Source organism: Microcebus murinus, chromosome 1, assembly GCF_040939455.1.
Source record: "Microcebus murinus isolate Inina chromosome 1, M.murinus_Inina_mat1.0, whole genome shotgun sequence".
In the NCBI taxonomy this organism is placed as follows: Eukaryota; Metazoa; Chordata; class Mammalia; order Primates; family Cheirogaleidae; genus Microcebus; species Microcebus murinus.
Window position 1 is genome coordinate 12,261,272 of NC_134104.1, and position 23,265 is coordinate 12,284,536.

A 23,265-nucleotide genomic window follows, 5' to 3' on the forward strand; every position below is an offset into this window, starting at 1 on the left:
GTGACCAAGAGGCAGGAGAGAGGCCCTCAGGGTCTAGAAGAAAAGTGAGCTGCAAAAAGCGCATTCAATATACCTATTTTTGACCAAATAAAAAAAAAAAACCACAAGGTATAAAGTTTGTCCTAGTAATAACCACAAAACATAAATAAAATGGTTTTGCCAGATGGGGGATTCACTACAGGGCATGTGGGTAAAAAACAAGGCTGAGAGACACTGCCCTGGGTGGCTCAGCTCTCTGCCTTGCCCTGGAAGCCAGACAGGATGGAGCACCACAGCTCAAGTCTGTTTCCAGAGTCCACGGCCTCCTGTGACAGAATGGCAGCATAACCACCGTGTCTCTACAACACAACTCTACTCCACGTGGTCTCCCTCTTTCCCTCCCCAGGATAACTGCCAATGCACGATGAGCCCAAGCATCCTTAGCAGCGATTAGCGTCCCGGGTGAGTGGAGCAGGTGAGTATCGCAGAACTTGGGGAAACAGAGGCAATGCAGCTCCCTGGAAGACCCAGGCAGCACTCTCTGCCCAAAGCCCAAGGAACACCAATGCCCGGTCAGTGCATCCTCTGGCCCTGGCCACCCCACCTCCTTCACTGGCCTCTTGACCTTGTCTGTCTCTTGCTCTTTGCCTCCAGGGTCCAAAGACCTCTTCAGGGACGATGAGACAGGGTAGGAATAAGAAAACTCGTAACATGATATTATGGGTTGAATCATGTCCTCCCAAAAGATACTAGAGTCCTAACCCTCCATACCTGTGAACGTGACCTTATTTGGAAATAGGCTATTTGCAAACGATCAAGATAAAGTCATTAAAATGGGCCTTTATCCAATACGATGGTGTCCTTATAAAAGGGACAATTTAGACAAGAAAGGGAAAAGCACACCGGGAAGATGATGTGAAGACACAGAGGAGGACGCCGACACACCAAGGACACCTGGGGCTGTTGGACAGCGGAAGAGAAGCCCGGAAAGAGCTTCCTTCCCTCGCAGGGCTCACACGGAACCAGCTAAGCTTGATCTCAAGACACCTGGCCTCCACCCTGAGACACAATACATTTCTGTTATTTTTTTTTTTTTTTTGAGACAGAGTCTCGCTTTGTTGTCCAGGCTAGAGTGAGTGCCCCGGCGTCAGCCTAGCTCACAGCAACCTCACACTCCTGGGCTCGAGCAATCCTTCTGCCTCAGCCTCCCGAGTAGCTGGGACTACAGGCATGCGCCACCATGCCCGGCTAATTTTTTATATACATATCAGTTGGCCAATTAATTTCTTTCTATTTATAGTAGAGACGGGGTCTCGCTCTTGCTCAGGCTGGTTTTGAACTCCTGACCTTGAGCAATCCGCCCGCCTCGGCCTCCCAGAGAGCTAGGATTACAGGCGTGAGCCACCGCGCCCGGCCCATTTCTGTTATTTAAGCCACTCAGTTTGTGGTGCTTTGTCACAGCAGCCCCAGGAAACTAATGCACGTGACAACATGATATGAACAGTAGCAACGTTTTTAGTTGAACCTTTTGAGTGTTCTTAAAAAGTGAACGCTTTAAGAGCAACATAGAATAACCTTTTGTGTTCACTCAAATCATATGCAAATTATTCATAAATCACATGCACATATCTTATAAATAATTAAATACAAATACCTTTGTAAAGCATCCTAATAATTTCATATCTCCCATCCAAGTACTAACCAGGCCTGACCCTGCTTAGCTTCCGAGATCAGACGAGATTGGGCGCGTTCAGGGTGGTATGGCTATAGACAATTTAATATCTCTATATGTGTCCCTTAAAAAATTCTAATAGTAACCTAAAACACTTTATTTACTTATTTACTTTTTTAAGAGACACAGTCTTGCTCTGTCACCTAAGCTGAAATGCAATGGTGTGATCATATCTCACTGTAGCCTCAAACTCCTGGGTTCAAGCGATCCTCCTGCCTCAGTCTCCTGAGTAGCTGGGACTACGAGCACATGCCATCATACTCAGCTAATTTTTTTTAAATGTGCTGTAGAGATGGGGTCTCACTGTGTTGCCCAGGCTGGTCTCCAACTCCTGGCCTTAAGTGATCCTCCCACCTTGGCCTCCCAGAGTGCTGGGATTACATGCATGAACCACCATGCCTGATCTATTCCATTCTTTTCATGGTTATAGAAATGTGCCAGGGAAACCAGGAAACCACCACTGGCACTAAACATTTTCAGAGAGAGATTTTTTCCCTGTCCCTCCAGCTGAATCAGACAGCACACACCACCATACAACAAAAGCAAATCAGGAGCCCAAATACCATTATCAGTTTCCTTTTTTTGAGACAGAGACTCACTCTGTCACCCAGTCTAGAGTGTCTTGGTATCAGCCCAGCTCACAGCAACCTCAAACTCCTGGGCTCAAGTGATCCTTCTGCCTCCGCCTCCAGAGTAGCTGGGACTACAGGCTTGTGCCACCATGCCCAGATAAATTTTCCATTTTTAGTAGAGACGGGGTCTCACTCTTGCTCAGGCTGGTCTCGAATTCCTGACTTCAAGCGATCCTCCTGCCTCAGCCTCCCAGAGGACTAGGTGTGAGCCACCACGCCCAGCCATCAGTTTCCTTACTAGAAAGGAGGTTGTTTCTAGGTATTGTAGTATCTGGACATAATGTCATTCATTACAGAAAAGAATTTAGTGAGGCAAGGAGAGAGAGAAATTCCAAGCTCCTTCCCAGAGGAAAACGTTACTGAAGAAAGAAGAGGATCCCATCAGCAAGGGGTCTCAACAATCAAGTGAAACTTCCCAGCATGATGCCTGAGGCTGGCCTTAGCTCTTGAGATACCCAGCGAATCTGGATATATGAACACTGCTAGTTTTCTAGGGCAGCCCTCACAAAGTATCAATATCATGGACCAGGTAGCTTAAACACCAGAAATGTATTTTCTCACAGTTCCAGAGACCAGAAGTCCAAGATCAAGGTTATCAGCGAGGTTGATTTCTCCTGAGGCTTCTCTTTTTGGCTTGCAGATGACAGCTTTCTCACTGCATCTTCCTGCGGTCCCTCCTCTGTGTGTGTGCACACACCTGTGTCCAAATGTCCTCTTGCTAGGGGGACACCATCCATACTGGAGCCCACCCACATGACCTCATGTCACCTTAATCATTAATACCTCTTCAAAGACCCTATCTCCCAATACGGTCACATTCTGGTATAGGAGGTTGGGGAGGTGATTAGGTGGTTAGGACTTCAACATGCAAATTTGTGAGTAAGCACCATTCGGCCAGTAGCAAACATCTTGACAGATGCAAGACCTGCTAGGCTAAGGGTGACACCCTCCTCCACACGGAACCTCCACGGGAGGGACGCAAAGGACATCGGGGACCCAACAGCCACTACAAAACACAAAGCGCGAGCTCACCAGACCCCTCGGAGGCAGACGCCATGCTGAGCAACTACATTTAAGAGCTTGCTTAAGCCTGGGCACCAATGAGGCATGGCCCACCCAGCTGTCGGTGATAAATCACAAGTTACTTTCCTAATGCTGAAATTTCCCTCTGTCACGCAGAGATGGATGAGCCTCTCAGATTACCCGCAGAGAAACCCAAAACCACCACGTTCCTTTCCCAGAAAAAAAGGGAAAAAAGGAAATCTCTGTTCAAAGGCATTTTTTGCTTTCCATTCTCTGCACTTGCATGTAATTGTCACAGGCCCCTTATTAAACTGTCACACTATTTACCCAGCCACGGAAGGAATGGGGCTGATGAGCAATTAACGCTTTGGGGGGATTTTTCTGCTCGAACTTGCAGACTGGACTGTCTGGGACCCTGGTTATGGTTCAACAGCTGCCTCCACTCTCGACACACAGGAAGTCTGGGCTGGGCCCCTCCCGCCAGGTTGAATGATGACCCAGGAACTCAGGAGACAGCGGGTTCAAAGGTCTAGGAGTCCAAGTGAAGGGCATTTCCCCAACTGTCACGTATGTCTTGTGTCTCCCGGACAGTGAGCGACACAAAGACGCTGAATTTATTTCTCATCCAGATCCTCCCCCTGGCCTCCCCTTCTCTCACACAGCAAGCAACAAAGTGGATGTCGCCAAAGAGGAAGGAGGACCGATGGTGCAGATTTTCACTTGAGATGCGCTAAAATCCTGGGATGCTTAATCTGTCACTCCCGCAGGAAGCATTTCCTTTTCCACCGGAATAGCATGGGTCCAAGTTTATGATTCTCGGCTCGGTTCCCACTCTAGAACACAGGCTCCTTTGAGGGCAGATCTGATTCTCGTGCACTTGGTGCCTTAGACAATAGCACCCAGCAGAGGGGGCCTTTTGGGGGAGCGATCAGGACCCCGCTTGGCTTGCCAACCTCTGTGTCCTGGAGGAAGGGCGTGTTTTTCTGCTGGCTACAACCATGCTCCGTGCAGTGTGTCCACTCAAAGAGAAGGCCTTTTTCCAACTGGTCTGCCCAGAGGGGACACCTTTCCTGATTGGCCCATTGAGGGTGTGCTTGTCTTCAATTGGCCTTCCCCAAAAGAGATGGCTTTTTCTAATTGGTCTGCCAAGGCTTAGCTTGTCTAATGCTTGCAAAAGCAGCAGCTCTGCGTAAAAAAGTCAATCAATAAATGTTTGAATCAAAAAACACAAATGATCATCTCCATGGCCGAGTAAAGGTGATGTTCATTTTTTTCTTAAAAAGAAAACTAGGTACAACTGGAAAATTTCCCCAGCAGTGACTGTTCTGGCCCTCGCCGTACACATAGCAAATGGCTTGAGATTAAGAAACAAAAAAACGGACTTCATGAAAATGGAAAGAGTTGTCCATGAGTGACTTGGAAAAGGGAGAAGTCATCAGCTCTTTTCTCTTTTCCCTTTTCTTTCTTCCTTTCCCTTCCCCTAGGCCTGGGATGACCTTCCCTTCTATAACAAAGAGGTCTTAGACATGCTTTCTTTCAAATTTGACATTTAATACTCTCAACTCCAAAATTAGCTCTCATTCAAGAGGCATCCCTGTCCCATAGGCAACAGGAAACAATCAATATCCCATTCTCACATCAGAAGACACTGGCAGCCAAATGTGGCTGAAAAAGGTACAGAGAATAAAGTAACCCTTGGGGGCGGGGGGAGGTTTGAGGGCACTACAGGAACTGGAAACACAGAAATTCTGGCAATAATAATACAAAACAGAATTCTGCAGCCAATCTTGGAATCTAAAGAGATTGTTCCGGAGATCACACTGGAAATGACGGGACGTCTAGAAAAGGGTCAGTGAGCAAATGCAGCTGGGTACCCCCAAAAACACAAAAGTAGGAGAAATCATAGCCTGTTAAGACAGTAAAATGTTTTGCTGAGTGCTGAGGAGAGAGTTGGCTACCAAATCAAACAGGCGGGGAACTTGTTGTCCAATAAACTTTTCCAAACCATAACCAATCTGGTAAATCTTCGAGAATCACCTATAAATTTACTTTCTTCCAGTGTGAAATGATTCTCTGCTGCTAAGGGACACACGGTGGGAAAAAAAGGTGACAAGAGGCAAGGCCAGTAAGGATTTAGTGATCGTACCTTCCTACTACCATGTCACCAATACCAGAAATATCAGGGGCCCCCAAAATACCCACATTGGGGCTTAGGACAAACGACCCCAAAATATGACTGTAGGAGACCAGAATGTGCCACCCTAGATTACACCTCCCTGGCATATTTTGAGCTGATTATTCAGAGAAACTGCAGGCACAGGCAAAGCTGTTCTTTTGTAAAAGAAATCTACATCTATCAAGGAAATTCACATTAGTAAAGTATCTGTATCAGGAAAAGGGCTACTCCAGATAACTTTTGGTACATGGGAGATTTTTTTATCTGCAGAGCAAGACAACTTCTATTCATCACACACTTCCTTCCCCCACCCTCCCATAACTTGCGTCACCACCACCTCCCCAAAGCCCAAGCCACTGTTCCTTTCTTCAGCTACCATCGTTGGGCCCTTCTTGGGGTCTCATATTTTGTGAGGTTCCCATGCATACACACATAATTAAATATAGTTTTTCTCCTGTTAACCTGCTTTATGTCAATGTAATTCGGAGCCCAGCCAATGAACCTGGGAGGGTGGAAGGAAGCCATTGTCCACTTCCCGGCATCCAGAAAGAGAAAAAAGTAAAAACCAAGAGGCAGAGAAGCCAGGAATAGTGAGACAATGTAAGGCAGAGAGCAGGGTGGATGGAGGAATTGCCCCTAGGAGCCCAGAAGCCTCCAGAATGGGAGCTCCAGGACAGAGGTAGACAAGGGGAAGTGGAATTTGAAGAATGCAGACATCCATGCCCCCCGGGATGTACGACAGGCACTCCAGTCCTCAGGGAGGTGTGGACTGCAGAGGTCCTCCTTAATCTTTTTCCTCACAGCCCCTTTATCCTTAAAATAAATAAGGCCCTTAAAATAAAATTCCATCATCCATGATAAATAAAGTGAGTGGGTATCTGTTTCTTGTTATCCAAAGGAGCCTAATAAATACGTACCTTTATGAGTCGAATGTAGCTGTGAAAGTAAGAGAACAACCAACTGTCATTCCTTAGCTAACACAATAATGAATATATTTTCAGGCTACCTATGTGCTTTAAACACACACACACACACACACACACACACACACAAGCAATATGTATTTTTTAACATAATTCCCACTGATGATCCAAGAGGTATTGTTATCACCATTTGGCAGATACAGAAACCGAAGTTGAAAGCATTTGAATACTGCGGCCAGGATCACACAGCTACTAAGTAGCAGAAAGCAGATGGGAACCCAAAATGTCAGCCCTACAGCCTGTGCTTTACCCCAGAACACCAAAGCGTTCAATCTTGAACAGGTTAGAAAATACAGTAAAAAAATCTCTACCCAACACAAAGATTTGTCTACACATGACCATGAAACACTGGCAAGACTCAGTGATAATTTATACATCGAAACCAACAACAAACCCTCTAGTTTACTTAAGAAAAAAAGAGAAAACTAAGGGAAAAGGACTAATTGGTTTGACTAGAGAAAATATAAAATTTCTATGAGCCTCTTCTCTCTTCCTAAAATAATAAAGCCATAAAATGAATCAAAAGGCAAATGACTGCCTGGGAGGGAATATTTATAGCATAACAAAGTGTTAAGTTTAGATGAAAGCTGCCTTCTTATATATTTTAAGTTTGGCAGAAAGGTTCCTTCCTCCTTGTACATGGTGAGTTGTAACCTAACTGGATGTGTGAACAGACTAGAACGTACTCTCTTGCACCAAACACAGAGTTTTGACCAATCACAGGTGACCAACTGTTTAAACAGTGTTCAAATAAGGCAAACATGGAGCTGTATGTAACCAATCCAGCCGTTTCTATACCTCACTTCCATTTTCTGTATGTCACTTTCCTTTTTCTGTCCACAAATATAATCCAATTATGTGGCTGCCCAGGGTTGCTGCGAACCTATTCTGGAAGGATCGATTCTTGAATTGTTCTTTGCTCAAACTCTGTTAAATTTAATTTGTCCAAAGTTTTTCCTTTAAAGCTAATATCCATAATATGTAAAAAGCTGCTACAAACCAATAAGACAAACAGGAGAAAAATGGGAGAAAACTATTAATAATAGTTCATAAAAGAAACAAATTTTTAATCAAGTACACAAATTATGATTAGCCCTACTAATTCTCAAAATTCACAGTTTAAAGGTCACTTTCAAAACTGTTGTGCCATTTGGCATAATTTTTCTGTGTAATTCGGCAATATGTCAAAAGCCTTCTAAGTATTTATCTTAAGGGATGAAGCAGAGTTGTACATACAAGGATAGTAACAGCAATATCACTTTATGTAGGGAAAATTTTGAAACAATTTCAGTGTTCAACAATTGGGCACTGGTTGTAAAAATTATAGCAACTCCAAATAATGGCATGCTATATACATCACCAAATATCAAATTTTAAAAGGTTATTTAACAACATGAGAAAGTATTCTCTATATTTCAGGTGAAAAAAGAAAGTAAGATTATAATACAATATGAATATTCTAATCCCAGTTTTATGACATACAGATTCAAACGAAAAAAACCAAAAATCAACAATGTATATATCTGTATCACATGTAATCACCCACCTAAATGTTCACAACGGGTTATGTCATTATGGGTGATTTCTATTCTTTGTGTTTCTTTTTATTTTCCACCGGGAACCAGGGGGAAATATCATGTTTAATTTACCTTTAAAAAGAAAAAGTTAATGTTTGAAGGTATCTAAAACAGAAGAGGAGTAGATAAAGGAATGTGGTTAGTATAGCAGCAAGTGGCAATGTTAACAAGGAAAAGAGTATGTGTAAGTAGTCGCGTAAAAAAAAAAAAACAGATGGCAACTATCTAATATTAGCCCAGGACTTCTCTTGCTATGTTAAAAATCTCAAGTATTCTAGAATGTACCTGTGATTGAACTGATTTAAGTAATTTTAAAATCCTAAATACTTGGAGTAAAATACATACCTATTTGTTACCGCACACATTCTCAGGTACTTTCTCAGTCACTTTAATGACCCTTTTTTTTTTTTTGAGACAGAGTTTCACTCTGTTGCCTGGGCTACAGTGCCATGGCATAGGCCTAGCTCACAGCAACCTCAAATTCGTGGGCTCAAGCGATCCTTCTGCCTCAGCCTCCAGAGTAGCTGAGACTACAGGCGTATGCCACCATGCCTGGCTAATTTTTCCTATATATTTTTAGTTGGCTAATTAATTTCTTTCTATTTATAGTAGAGACGGGGTCTCGCTCTTGCTCAGGCTGGTTTTGAACTCCTGACCTTGAGTGATCCTCCCATCTCAGCCTCCCAGAGTGGTCTCAGCCTCCCAGAGTGCTAGGATTATAGGCATGAGCCACCATGCCCGGCCAATGACCCTTTTTGATAAAAAAAAAAAAAAAAAAAAGCTCATTCTTGATCTAGGAAAAAGTATCTCAGAGTAATGAATTAGGTGGGAGTACAATAGCCATATAGCACATTCCCTCCAGAGGGAAATTCAAGTTTTATTACATCAAATTGGGCTTGAAATTGCAACTACTGCTCACAAATGTTAGTTTTTAATAGAATAAAATGTCACCCTATGGGAATGACACCATACAAACCTGGAGAATTATTTTCAAAACAAGTTTTCTTTATTAGTATTATTAAATGTAAATGTTCAACTGAGAACTGAGTCATAGACTAGTTTCTCTAATTAAATTTTCAACCTGGCATAAAGAATGCACTGAGAAAGCTAGACTGCTCCATCAGAGCAGCAGTAATTCCAACTAAAAAGCAGATTACATAAGTGATAACACTTATCTTTATCCATTTGGTTTCACTAAAGTGGGGCTCAGATAAAATGCTAAACTATCCCGATCCCAGACTCTACAGCCAACTTTTCCCCAAGCTTTTATTTTCACCCCAGGCACTTCCTCGTTCCACTTGCCTCTGAAGTCCCTTCTAGGCCCAAATGAGGACTAAGCAGAGGCTTGGGAAAGCTGGTCTAGCTCCAGACAGCCTGCATAATAAGCCAGGCAAAAGCACTGGGTATTTTGTTTTGTTTTTAATAAATCATCTATGTTCATTCTTGTAGGAGGATGGTTTAACAAGGAGACTTGAAGGGACTGTTCACTGGCTACATATGACATGCACTTCCAGCTTCAACATCTGATCCAAAAATCTGTCTCCCCTCATACAGACTTTTCAGGACTTACTGAAATTAGACTGAACGCTAACCACAGCTACCCAACATAGTTCCCATTCCCCGTTGCTTCCTTCATTAAGAAAGTCTACCACCCAAAAGTTTTATGTGTGCATTCATATTTATACTTAAATATAAATTATATAATACTATGTTAATGATATATACACACATACACATACATTTGGGCAGATGCATATATACACACACAACATTAGCCAAAGCTCTTCATGTCATAATGAACTCATAAAAGATGGTAGGCAAGTACCGCAGACAGGAGAAAGGCATTCTTGCTCCTTGGGACCACACGTGGAGGCCATCACCCACAAAGCATCCCAGCTACGCCTAGGGCTTTGGGCTTTACTTCATCACTGATTCATGACCTGATTAGCTGCCTATTAACATTTTTATTTGGAAACCCCTCAGTTTGGAACCCAAACACTCCGATGAAGTGTTTTCTTGGGTGAAGGTCGTTCTGCCGTGATCTGAGGGGCTTCTCAAAAATGTGGGACTTACCATTCTAAACTCAAGAGAGTCCTGGGCAAACCAAGACACTGGTCACCCTAACCTGCAAAATCAGGACAACAGTGCCTACAGCAAAAGGCTGTCGTGAGGAATAAACTGTCTTCGGCAGCAAAGCATCTAGAACATGGCCCAGCAGATGCTATGAGATCCATAAGTGTTAATCATTATTATATTATCAGTGTCACCTCCTCATGGACAAAGCAAAAAACTCATTTCTTTCCTGTAGCTTTTTGATGATTTGGGAGGTCACGCAATCCCTGTTCTGCTCCAGGTCCACAAAGGAATCACTACAGATCCAAACTTCGCTCTATCATGCCTACACAGAGATGGCAAGACCCCTTGGCAGCAGCTACGACATCTTGTGCCTCCTCCGTCTCAAGTTGCTGGACACGGGGCTCCGGCCAAGAGCAGGTGGTGACAAAGACTTCATGGAACAAGTGTCTGAAGGGAGGCAGAAAGACAGCCTGACAACTTACCAAAAAGCCACAGGGTGGGATTTAAGACAACAAGAGCTCAAGTAGGGGATTAAAATGGCAGAGGTGACACAGCGAGAAAGACCAGAATGAATCCAATGGCTCAGAATATGGGCAAGAGAAGCAAGCAGGACTGCAACATATTTTGGCAGGAATTTGGCTTAGGAGGCTAATAAACTCATAAAAAAAAAAAAATTACAGTCAAAAAGACAGACTCCAAACCTACATATAGCTCCATGGGAAACATCCAAAAAATGTATGTTTGCAAATAGCAACTTCTCCCATCTGTTGCAGTGTCGGTACATTTTCTCAGGAAAGAGCTGAGGGTCCATTAACAGTCCGATGACACTGCAAAACATTGGTCTGCTTCTGGTTGGTCACCTGCCACTCTGATACCTGGGTGCCTACCTTGACAAATTCCTGCAGAAGGCACAGCTGTTCTGGGGCCCGGATTTTCCTGAAGAGTGCCAGCCAGACAACTCCTTCAATGTAGCCGTTACTCAGACAGGCATTCCCAGAGCCGCAAGGAGCGAGAGAAACAGAAAGAGCTTGCAGAACCGCGGCCTTCCGACTTGGACATCTTCCAGAAGGCTGTGCTCATGTTCTGGGAAGATCAAACCATTCTTTGATCCATTCGAAGAATATTTACTGAGCACCTTTTCTGTACTAGGAACTATTCTATGCACCAGGGATCGAACCATGGTCCCTTCCTCACAGGACTTACAGTCTAGTGGGGAGACGAACAACAAACATACGAACCTAACGCATACCATGGGATCAGGTGACGCTAAGAGTTGAATTATGTCCCCTCCAAATTCATATGTTGGAGTACTCATCTCCACCACCTCAGTACCTCATTTGGGTATGGGGGACTTTAGAAAAGTAATTTAAAGTTAAAGTGAGGTCATTAGGGTGGATCCTGGTCCAGTACGACGGGTGCCCTCATCAAAAGGGGAAATTTGGACACAGAGACAGACACACGTAGAGGGAGGACGACGTGGAGAGACGCGGGGAGAAGACGGCCATCTGCACGCCAAGGAGCGAGGCTTGGAACAGACCCTTCCCTCAGAGCCCTCAGCGGGACCAGCCCCACCAGCACCTTGATCTTGGACTTCCGGCCTCCAGAACCGTGAGAGAGTGAGTCTCTGCCGTTTAAGCCACCCAGCTGGTGGCGCTTTGTAACAGCAGCCCCAGCAAACCAGTACATGTGGCGGGACACACTTGGAGGAAAGAGAGAGCAGGGTGAAGGGGCAGAGAGTGACAGGGGACGGGGCATCGCTGACTCAGGTTCCAGCAGCAGGGCCTGCCTGCCAGCCCTCCTAGCACTGTATTCTCGGGTAGACCCAACAGCTCAAAGAGTCCCAAGGCATTTTCACACATGTGCGTGCACGTGACATCATGCATTTTATATCCAAGTTACGTGATAGCTCTTGCTCCTTACAAGGCTTTCATTTCCCTCAATATTCTCCCTTTTTCTTTCTTCTCAACCACTGCCTTGGTCCGTTTGGGCTGCTATAACAAAATGCCATAGACTGGGTGGCTGATAAACAGCAGACATTTATTTCTCACAAGTCTGGAGGCTGGGAAGACTAAGGCTCCAGCAGATGCAGTGTCTGGTGACAGCCCTGTCCTGGGTCATAGCAATGACGCCTTCTCACTGAGTCCTCACATGGCAAAAAGGCAAACGAGCTCCCTCGAGCCCCTTTTATTAGGGCACTAATCATCTCATTCATGAGGGCAGATCTCATTACCTCCCAAAGGCCCCATCTGCAAATAGCATCACACTGGGGGCTAGAATTTCAGCATATGAATCTGGGGGTGGAGGGGACACAAATATTCTGACCACAGCAACCCCCACCACAAATTGTATCTCCTTTCCCATGCAGAGATGATGGGACGTAGATTTCAGCATTGTCTTGTCAAGGTTTTCCAAAGAGCTGTCTACATTCTATCACACCGCTCCCTTGTGACTTAGGCATGGGGGTGGGGGATGCAGAAATCAGGCATGCTTAGTCCAGGGTCATGGTTGGAGAGCCATCCTGCCTGGGCTCGAGTATGTATAATCTGCAACTTTAGCCCAAGTAGCAGTGGTGCTAACAGGCTAAGGTGACCCAAAACCTCCACAAATTTCCATTCAGTCAGCAGAACGAGCTGACAAGGATGGGCAATGAAGCAGTGGCCCTTAACATTCGGGAGGTAACTCAAACTGTAAAGAAGCCATACATGTAACTAAAACGTTTGTACTCCTGTAATATTCTGAAATAAAATTTAAAAAAATATTTGGGAGGTAAATAATTCCTTCTAGAATTTGATGAAACCCATGGACCTCTCTTCATAAATATGATTACCCACATACAATTCATAGGGGTTCATAAACCCCCAAAATTCATCTATGATCCTTCTCTACTTAGTGGCATCCAGAAATAAACTCTGCAAATGGCAAGAATCACCAAAAACAAAAACAAAGAACAACGGAGAAAGGGGGAAGATGGAGGACACTACAAAAATATATCACTCGAAGACAACTAATTTACTTAATATATAAAAAGCATCTATAAATCAATAAGAAAAAATCCAAAACCCAAAAGAAAAATGAGGAATGGACATGAACAATGAACAGAAATGAAATGCAAATTGAGGAGGTATCAAAATATACTCAACTCCCTGTAAATAGAGAAAACTATAAATAAAGCAAAATAACATGTTTCATATGCTAGATTGGCAAAAATCAAAAAGAGTACCTTGTCTTGGCAAAGATGTGGAAAAACAGACACTCCCATACCAGGCAGGTGTGATTCTAAATTGGGACAACCTCTACGGAAGGCAATTTAGCAATAATTATCAACAGTTAAAACAGACATGCCTTTTGGCCAAAGACTGGGAATTTACCCCTCAGATATACTGGAAACATTTACAAAGTGACAAATGGGCATGAGTATTTGCCACAGCATGGCTTGAGAATAACACAACAATTGTATACAACCTAACTGTCCATCAACAAGGATTGGTTAGATCAACATGGCAGCGCCATACAATGAATACTATGCAGTAATTATAAAGAACGAGGCGATTTTGTAGTAGCTATGGGGAAGGAAGTTCAAGACATAGTGCTAATGTGGAAAAAGCAAGATACTGACCAGCATGTATGTGTAAAAATAGCTCTGCCCATCTACATGTTTACAAATATGTGTGTGGGCTCATATGCATACATGAGCATACATATGCATACATGCTCATATGCATCTCTGGAAAGCAGAAGCAGGAGTGGCCTTTAGGGAGAGGACCAGGGAGCTGAAGAGTACTGATAAGAGGCAGCTTATCTGCAAACCCTCTAGAGATTTTTACATTTCAGACTATGTGTCTGTATCACCTATCCCAAAACTTAACCAAATGCATCTGAAAAATACAAACATGATTAAAAACCAAAAAGAGGGCCGGGCGCGGTGGCTCACGCCTGTAATCCTAGCTCTCTGGGAGGCCGAGGCGGGCGGATTGCTCGAGGTCAGGAGTTCAAAACCAGCCTGAGCAAGAGCGAGACCCCGTCTCTACTATAAATAGAAAGAAACTAATTGGCCAACTAATATATATAGAAAAAATCAGCCAGGCATGGTGGCGCATGCCTGTAGTCCCAGCTACTCGGGAGGCTGAGGCAGGAGGATTGCTTGAGCCCAAGAGTTTGAGGTTGCTGTGAGCTAGGCTGACGCCACGGCACTCACTCTAGCCTGGGCAACAAAATGAGACTCTGTCTCAAAAAAAAAGAACCCGGTAATTAGAAATTGCACAGCTAGGAGAAAGTGGGCACAGTACAGGTGCCAAAAAGATGTCAAGAAATGGCTCTACCCTGAGTTGTCCTGTCATCCATGGGAATGTCCCAAACTATTACTCCAGTGGTCAAAAACTCCATTTCCCACAACTCTTTCATCAACTTTTCCCACCATTCACGAGTGACGGGGGGAGGGGCATTTCCCAGGAAAACACCTCTGTCTCTGAACTAGGCACGCCAGTGGCAAGTTAGCCAAACCCTTTTGCTGCAAAGTTCTCAAGAGAAAACACACAGAGCACATAAGTGAGCCTTCAGCCCTGCAAGCACCAAGACACACAGCAGAGCCCTGACAATGCTAACTGAAGACAAATGGGAGGCCAGAGTACTTCCCGGGATGCTAAGAGCGTGTGGCATGTAGAATCTGCTCCCTCATTTCAGAGTGAGGGACCGCAACTGGGCAGCAAGGCAGGGCAGAGAAGCTGGTTGATGGAACCAGCCTGGACTCAGATGAAAATCCCAGGGCTCCGGTCCTGACTCTCTCAGCAAGCAGTGGGCACTGGACAGCACCCCCGATTCCCCTTCGATGCTGAAGAACTTTCTCCCCCGGCTGTGAGCCCTCCCTGGGAACTGCCCTCAGCAACCATCCTGTCCAACCATGCCATGCACCTGTTGCCAGGGCGGCCCCCAACGAAGGACTGGGCCATGCAGAAGCCTAAAGGTCCAGTCCTCTCACCCCAACCCGGACAGCTCTGCAGGGCCAGCTCATCTCCAGAGCACACCACGCCGTGTGCAGGGCTTTGGCTGCGAGCTGCACTGCAGCCCAGCTTCTCCCTCTGCCCAAAGCTGCTCTTCCCTTCCCTTGCAGGCGTCAGTCCTGAGCCATACTCCCTGAGAGCACATTCATTTCCTTCTCAAGGCCAGCTTCCCAGGAAGTCACCTGCAACACAACACTAACAGTCTAAGCAGGTGCTGGGGGTTGAACTGTGTCCTCCCAAAAGATATCTTCAAGCCCTAACCTCTCATACCTGTGAATGTGCTCTTATCTGGAAACTGAGTCTTTGTCCATGTGATCAAGTCGACTGAGGCAATGCTGGATTAGGGCGGGCCCTGCATCTAATGACTGGTGTCCTTATAAAAAGACTATGAGAGCCGGGCGCGGTGGCTCACGCCTGTAATCCTAGCTCTTGGGAGGCCGAGGCGGGCGGATTGCTCAAGGTCAGGAGTTCAAAACCAGCCTGAGCAAGAGCAAGACCCCGTCTCTACTATAAATAGAAAGAAATTAATTGGCCAACTGATATATATATAAAAAATTAGCCGGGCATGGTGGCGCATGCCTGTAGTCCCAGCTACTCGGGAGGCTGAGGCAGGAGGATTGCTTGAGCCCAGGAGTTTGAGGTTGCTGTGAGCTAGGCTGACGCCACGGCACTCACTCTAGCCTGGGCAACAAAGCGAGACTCTGTCTCAAACCAAAAAAAAAAAAAAAAAAAAAGACTATGAGGAGATCAGGAAACAGCAGACACCAGAGGGAGGAAGACCAGGTGAAGATGCAGGCAGAGATGGAAGCGCTGCAGCTAGGAGCTAGGGAACGCCAAGGAGCGCTGGCCGCCACCAGCAGCTGGAAGAGGCGAGGAAAGATTCTCCCCTAGAGCTTTTCAGAGGGACCGTGGCCCTGCCAACACCTTGATTTTGGATTTCTAGCCTCCAGAACTTGAGAGAATAAATTTCCATTGTTTAGGCCACCCAGTCTGTGGCCATCTGTTACAGCCATCCTAGCAAATTAACAGAGAGAGGCAGAGACAGAATCTACTCGGGGCATCCCCCTACTTGTCAATGCAGGAAGAATGCCAGCAAGTTGGTTCTTACCTGCCCAGGGGTGCTACAGGCATCTAATGAGAAAGTGCACGGGAAGACCCTGAAAAAAACCATACAACACTGCACCACTGGACTGGTATTTATGATGAAGGGGTGGGAATGGCGCTGTCGAGTGTGTAGAGGGATCAGCCTGCTCAGGTACGATCCAGGCCATGTGTTTCTAGCTCTTGCCTACTGGTCATCTTACCACCCAGCAGCACTCCGTATCAGAAAGCATGAAATTCAACTCAGGTCAGTGCTTGGATGTGGGCTGAGTGGAGGCAGAGGTTTCACCGGTTAGCCACAATAAGGCTCAGGGATTATCTATGGGTTTCAATTAGCCAAGAGAGCAGGTCTCTCAGTTACCATGAATAATCAAGAGAGGGGTGTATGTCCCAAGGCAAATAATACTTTGTACCTAGCCACCTTCTCTTCCGGAGGACATGGCTGACACTCCCCACCCCTTCTGGGACGATGACCCCAGGGATGGCTGATTGCCAAGAGGCCCTGGAACAGCGGGCAGTGTGCAGAATGCTGTAATCTTGCAGACCTGAGTCGGACAGGTATGCACGGGAAGCTATAGCTGTGATTCAACGCCTGCCGAGAAAATGTAGGGTTGTACTCCTCTTTGTGGGCACCGCTCTGCACTGTTATGCTGACTCAAAGCACTCTTTGAAGTCCACGGGACCTGTTATCAATGAACACTAGGAACCAAGCCCTACACGCCAATTTCCATCATGCACAACCATTTCAAAAAGACTCAGGGCAGGAAGTTCAAAAGAATGCGCCCGCAACTGCAGCATGCAATCTACAAAATTATAGGCACTGCCTTGTCGCACAAAGCACACGGAGCAGGTGCTTTGCAAATGCCTCCTTGCCAAGAAGTCTCTGCTGAGGATTAATGGGAATTTCCAGGTCTAAGCATTTAAGCATTTCTTTTCCTTAGATTTCTTAAATTTCTAGCACTTTAAAAATACAGGATTTCGCACCTGTTTGTTTCAGAAACACTTGCTAAAAACAGATCTGCCAAAAGGCCACCTCTAAAATTAGTCATATTTCCTGCTCTGCACAACATAGTAAATCATATTTTTAGTAACTCCTTCACTCCAGGTATCTGGCATGGTCGTGCTCTAAGCATGATTATTGGCAGCTTACTAAGCAGGCAACCCTTATTTTTAGCCCAAAAATAGCTCCAACGAAAGTGATAAACAGGCTTATTATTTTTTTTTTCAGCCAAAGGTTAGAACAAGATATTTAAACATCTTAACCAATCAATTGTGTGCATCCCTCTTGGTCTCTTAAAGAGACTTAATCACAAAAGGCAATAAGTGGCAACAACTGTTTGCCCGTGTTTTGCGTTTTCCTGCCTACCAAACATGCTCTATACCCACACTTTCTCGGTCAAGCTTTGCCAACTACATTGTATCAGTTTTTTAAAAAACGTAATAGTAACCTTTTATGTGCCAGAGACTGTGATTTCATAGATATCACAAACCAACGTCAAGAACAGGAAGCACAACTTCTCTGGGTCTTTCAAAGTCATTATCCGACACTCTTACTCATCAGCAATTCATCAGCAACATTGCTCTCCGTCTCAAAGCCACAGCAAACGATTCTTTTCAGAATCTGACTTGGTGATCACTTTTCCTGGTCAAATCATCAACTTACCTTTAGTCAAAGACACTTGGCCCCGACGGAGAATAGGCCAATTAGAAGTGTCACGTGCTCAAGTGAACTAGTTATTTTTAAAGCCAGATTATTAAGAGACTGCATTCACTCCTGGCTAATGGAGAACAAAATTAGGTTTCAACCCAAAGCCACCCTTTCTTTTCAAGGAGTAAAAGGGCCATCTAGATTCAAATGACTTCCAGGTAAACTACTTCAGGGGAAAAGCAGGCAAAATACTGTCCTTCAGGCAGTGGTGGCAAAAGGAGCTTCTTGATAAGGTTGAAGCCTGAAATGGAAGTCAGGAAGAAGTGGCTGATTTTGTCATCTGGACTCAGACAGTGATGCCCAGGAAACTGTGGAGGATTTCACCAGAAAGTTTTTGGAGATGTGTACCGAGTTGAAACACAACATACAACACACACATATGCAGCCCCCATACCAAATGCCTTCAACTAGCAATATTCTAGATTTTGGCGCAAATCACCTAAAACAAGGTGCACGGTTTGAGAATGCAGCTATGAAGCCGGCCATATTTGGGGTGCCCCCTCACCTTCCCTTCCTCCATCCCCTCTCTCAGCTTTTCTATGAATTGATTCTCCAAGACAAGCTGCTCTGGATCCTCCCACTTGGGGTGGGCTGGGGAAACTACACCTATTTCTCACTACAGTGTTCATGACTTCATACCTCTCCCGATGTGGTCCATGTCCTTTAAAACAGAAAGGAGAGGAGAAAAGTGAAGTGCTTAATCCACAATCTGTGCACCCCTTAATCTTTAATCTATGCACCCCAAGAAAGGAGGAAGTAACGGGGTTTGGGTCATTCACCCACTGTGGGGGACACTGCAGGTTTGATGACGCCCTTCCTTTGGTGGTCTCCCCTGCTCTGCTCACTCAAGTAACCCTTCCCCCAGGCTGAAACCCATTTAGTAGCTCACCTTTTCAAAACAACTTAAGGTTGCAAACAGCCTTCACCTTTGCTTTGGCCTTAGTTAGGCAACACCCAAAACAGGAGCCGGGATGGGGACTCATTAACTTAGCAATCCTTCCCAAGCAGAGTCAAGCACAAAAAATACATTTTAATCTCTACAATCTGCTAAAACCCAAATCTATTAGTTAAGCATTAAAGGTGTTGGATTTGGGAGATCAACGCTATGAATGACACCATTGTTTCTTTAAAGCTGGCAACAGTGTGAACTAAAATCCAGATTTCTCCTGATGCCTTGGTCCCTGGAGCACCGATTCTCAGGGCTAGAGAAGAGCACAGCAGGTGAACCAAGTTTTTCAACATAAACTGCCCTCCCCTGCCGCCTCCCCCCACTTCTTCTATCCTATGAACCACCATCCTTAACTAGATCAAATCAATTGGTCCAGGCAGGGAAATAATTTTTACATCCAATTGATACCTCATCTCGCATTGCAAAGAGGAAGTGAGATTCATCATTTAAGAAAGATCAGATGGAAGAAGAAGGGGCGTGGGCACCTGGGGTGCAAGGGGGCTCCTCATTTGGGTCTGGGTTGGGCAGGAACTGCCTGCGTTCCAGGGTGCTCAGTGGACCCAGCGCGGAGCTCCGGCTACATCCCCAGGCAGTTCAGCCAAGGCCAAGAGCTTTATGTTATGGAGCAAAAATGCACGGCAGAGGAGCCGGAGGCAAAGCACAGCACCGGAGAGTGGAGAGAAGCCAGAGAAGCTGTGCAGCAGGACTGGCGAGAAGAATGTAATGTTTGCAATTACGCTGTCAGCATCAGGACTCACCTCTTTCTGCTGCGTTTAGAGAGAAAATAGGCATGACCAGACTGAGTCCTATACATTGCAAATGAAAATAAACTTCTACCGCCAGGGCCAAAAGGAATTTACACAGGGACACGACAAAGTGAGCTCACTCTAATTAGCCAACTGCAGCCTCGCAGCATCCTCTCCCCTGAAGTTACTGGCCTTGTGTAAGGCAGACAGCTCACACGCGCCAGGAGCAAAGCTGACCCACTCCCTTTGCACTAGAATGAGGTCTGGAGGTTTTTTTCTTCTTCTTTGAAGAGTTACTCAATTCAGTAAGTTCATACGGAACACTCCCTGTTTGCATGGAAATTCAGGCAGGAGGTACTTTTTAAAAAACTACTCACTCTAACACTACTTACCCAAAATAAAGGGTACCTCACTCGGAATGGCTGTGTTCACAGATGATGCAGACCAGCACTCAAATGCAAGGGCTCCAGGACAAAGTGGGGACACGGGAGGGAAGCTGAAGGTGGGTGAGTCTGGGGCCTGGCAGGCAGGGCAGGTTGGCCCTGTGACCGGGTTTCACACACAGCCCCAGGCTGGGCAAAGGGTCCCAGGTCAGAGGGCAGAGACGGTGTGGCTCCCTGGCTACTTGCCAATCTCCCCTTGTCACTCCCTGCTGCTGATGCCTCCCTGACCCCTGGGCCAGGGAGGGTACTCCCCCCCCTCCAGTGCTGAGCAATCCCCAGGTTGCTTGGGAGCACCGAAGCTTGGGACAAACCCCAGCCTGGAATGGCTCCAAGCACCGCGCAGCTCCCAGCCTCGGGTGACCCAGCCTCAGAAGTCACCATCTCTTGGGTTTCTTCTCACAGATCTAAGTTACACCTTAGGTCTACCTGCCCCTCCCTTGGCAAGGCTTCGCAGCTGTCTAACTTCTAACGAGGCTGCAGAGCGGCCCCTCCAGGTCTTCAGGAGGTCCTCCTCTCCTTTCCCTTCTTCTAGAAAGATAAGACGGCACCTCCCAAACTCTGGGGGTGTCCATGTACCTCTGTACCTGCCAGAAGCTTCCACCCTGGCGCTCGGGGGATGGACAGCAGGCAGTGGGGGATGGAGGGAAGAGGATGAGAATGGTGGGGTGAGGACAGGGGGCCGGGGTGGGGGGATGGAGACGTGTGGGGTGGCGGTGAGGACTAAAGTGTTGAAACCCTGCTGTGAGCACGAAAACTTCCCTCGCTGCCCCAGCCCACAGCTGGAGAGGAATGTCCCTAAGGAGGGGGATCAGACGCTGAGCTCCCCCAAAGGCTGCCTAATCCGCTTTCCTGACCCCCCTCTGACCCCCCACCCCCGATAGAAAGGGTCCACGTCCTCTCCCCCCCGGTTCCTGCCCCTCCGCTGATCTGCCGCCCCTACCGGCCGGGAGCACAGGCCCCCCACCCCACCCGCGCTGCCGTCCGCCAGGCGGCGCCCTCGCAGGAGCAGCAAGGCTACGCGGGACGGCTTCGCGGGTAAACCAGCCGCCCCGCGGGGAAACGGACCCCAGATCGCCCATCGGAAAGGCCGGGTGACCGGGCTGCAGGGGCCTAAGCCCGCGTTTGGCTCGACCTCCCTTTCAGCCCGAGCGGAAAGTCAGGCGGAGGCGCCCGGCCCGGGACCGCGCAGCCGGACTCCCGGTGCAGTGCTCTCGGCGGGGCCCGGGCCGCCCCTCCCGCCGCGGTCCCGCAGCCCGAGCGCGGCGGCTCACCTTCTCTCCGGTCAGCACGTGCAGCCCCTCGCGCACCTTGGCGAAGGAGCCCTCGCCCAGCTTCCTGCTGCCGATGAGGTAGTTGCCCACGCGCTTGTGGTGCTGGAAGTCGCGGAGCCGCTCGCGGGGCACGCCGCTCACCCAGGCCGGCAGGAAACTTCCCTCGCAGGCCGCCGCCGGCCTGGCCGCGTCCTCCGCGCCGCCGCCGCCCCCGGGCGCCGCCGGCTCCCCCAGGAGCCCGTCCCCCGCCGCCGCCGGCATCGCGCTCGCCCGCGGCCCGCGCCGCCCGGCTCGGCTCCCGCGCTCGAAGCTCTTCCTCCTCCTCTTCCTCCTGCTCTGGCTCCCCGGCTCCTCCCGCCGCCGCCTTGAGCCGGGCCCCGCCCGGCCCAGGTCTCCGCGCCTTGCGCCCGGCGCTCACGCCCCCTGCGCCGCCGAGCACGACGCGCAGACAATAGCGGTCGCCCGGGCGACTGGGGACCGGGGACCCCGCCCCCAAGAAGTTCTTCCTCGGAGGGTCGCCCGGGTCCCTTTCAAGACACCGGGACCCCTCCCCGGGTCCCGTCCAGGAGGCTGATGACAGTCGCCCTGCTCGGGCGCGCGGGGAGGGGCGCGGTCCGGCGCCTGAATCCCGGAGCCCGGTGCCTGGTCCCGGAGCCCGGCGCCTCCGCAGCCGCCGCCTCGCCGCCGCCGTCTGGCCCGCACGGGCTCGGGGCCGGCTCGCTCGCTCCTAGCCGTGCGCCGGGCGGCCGCTCCCGCCGGAGAGAAGCGCGCGGCGGGCTGCAGGCGCCCTCTGGAAGGCAGCAGAAGAAAGCCCCATTCAGTTTGAATTTGCAGAAATTTAATCCGGTCGCGGGCGGCGGGAACAGATGCGAGCTCCACTCCGCTGCCCGTGCACTTTCAAATCCCTCGTAGCCCCTCCTTCCCCGCGCGCAACAGCCAAACTCGACCCTCGCTGGAGAGGGGAGGGCTCGGGGAGGGAGCGGCGGAGTGGGCGGCGGAGCCACCTGAGCGCCAGACTGGGGGACCCTGCGCGGCCTCGGAGGCGCGCGCTCCCGGGCCGCCGGAGTCCGGCCACCTCCGGCTGCGCCTCTCGCCCGGATTCTGGGCTTGAGTTTTCTGGACCTTTCGGCGGTGAAATTCCCCACTAGCCGCATCTACTGGGGGCGGGGGGGAGGGAGCGAGGCTCTCTCGCACCCCGTGGACTGTGGGTCGCGTTGAGTGGCCCAGCCCAGAGTCTGGCACACAGTAGGGCCCCCTGGACCTGGGTTGGATGGATGGATGGATGGATGGATAGGTGGATGAGTGGCAGAAAAGATGGGGGGGTGGCAGGGCGACCGCCCGGGCTCGCGCGCAGACCGATTGCTGTGTTGGAGGAGGAGCAGCCGCAACGTAGGAAAGAAACGGCGTTTGCTGCCTGTCTGTAGCTTGCACCTTCTTTGCCTTCCATCGAAATGGTGCCCGTGATCGCAGGAGGCGGGGGACCGGCGCTCGCTGCTCCCCGATGCTTTGTTCTGTGAGCGCTGTGACTGTGCTCGTCTCATAAACAATTGCAGCTGCCCTGACGGCTCTGGTCCGTCTCCGGGATCCCCAACGTCTTCTCAAACCGACAATGAAGACTCTTGTGAGGGAGAAGCTGGAGGGGTAGGTCGGGGCAGGCATCTACAAAATGCTACCTGTTGAGGTGCCTGCAATTCATGCAAACTTCACCCCCCCCCCCGCTCGTGCAACTGCAGAGCTGACAGGGAGGATTTGGCCCCCACGAAGTTCCTTGCATTGTTTACTTCTCAGTAAACAAGTATAGCCTCGACCCACATCGGTGCTTTGAGATGGGGGTGGCGTGGGGGGACAGCGAGGCAGCCGTCATTAATCCAG

General features: G+C 48.3%; 1 protein-coding gene across 1 annotated transcript in view; it reads right to left on the minus strand.

The window, feature by feature from the left end:
• Positions 1 to 21,700, minus strand: part of HUNK (hormonally up-regulated Neu-associated kinase) — a 107,177-nt gene extending 85,477 nt beyond the window's left edge. The window contains exon 1 of the mRNA XM_076000491.1: positions 21,394 to 21,700. Within this exon, the coding sequence (XP_075856606.1) occupies positions 21,394 to 21,654 (261 nt within the window). The 5' untranslated portion in view covers positions 21,655 to 21,700. The remainder of the gene's footprint in view (positions 1 to 21,393) is intronic.
• Positions 21,701 to 23,265: the final 1,565 nt, after the last annotated feature.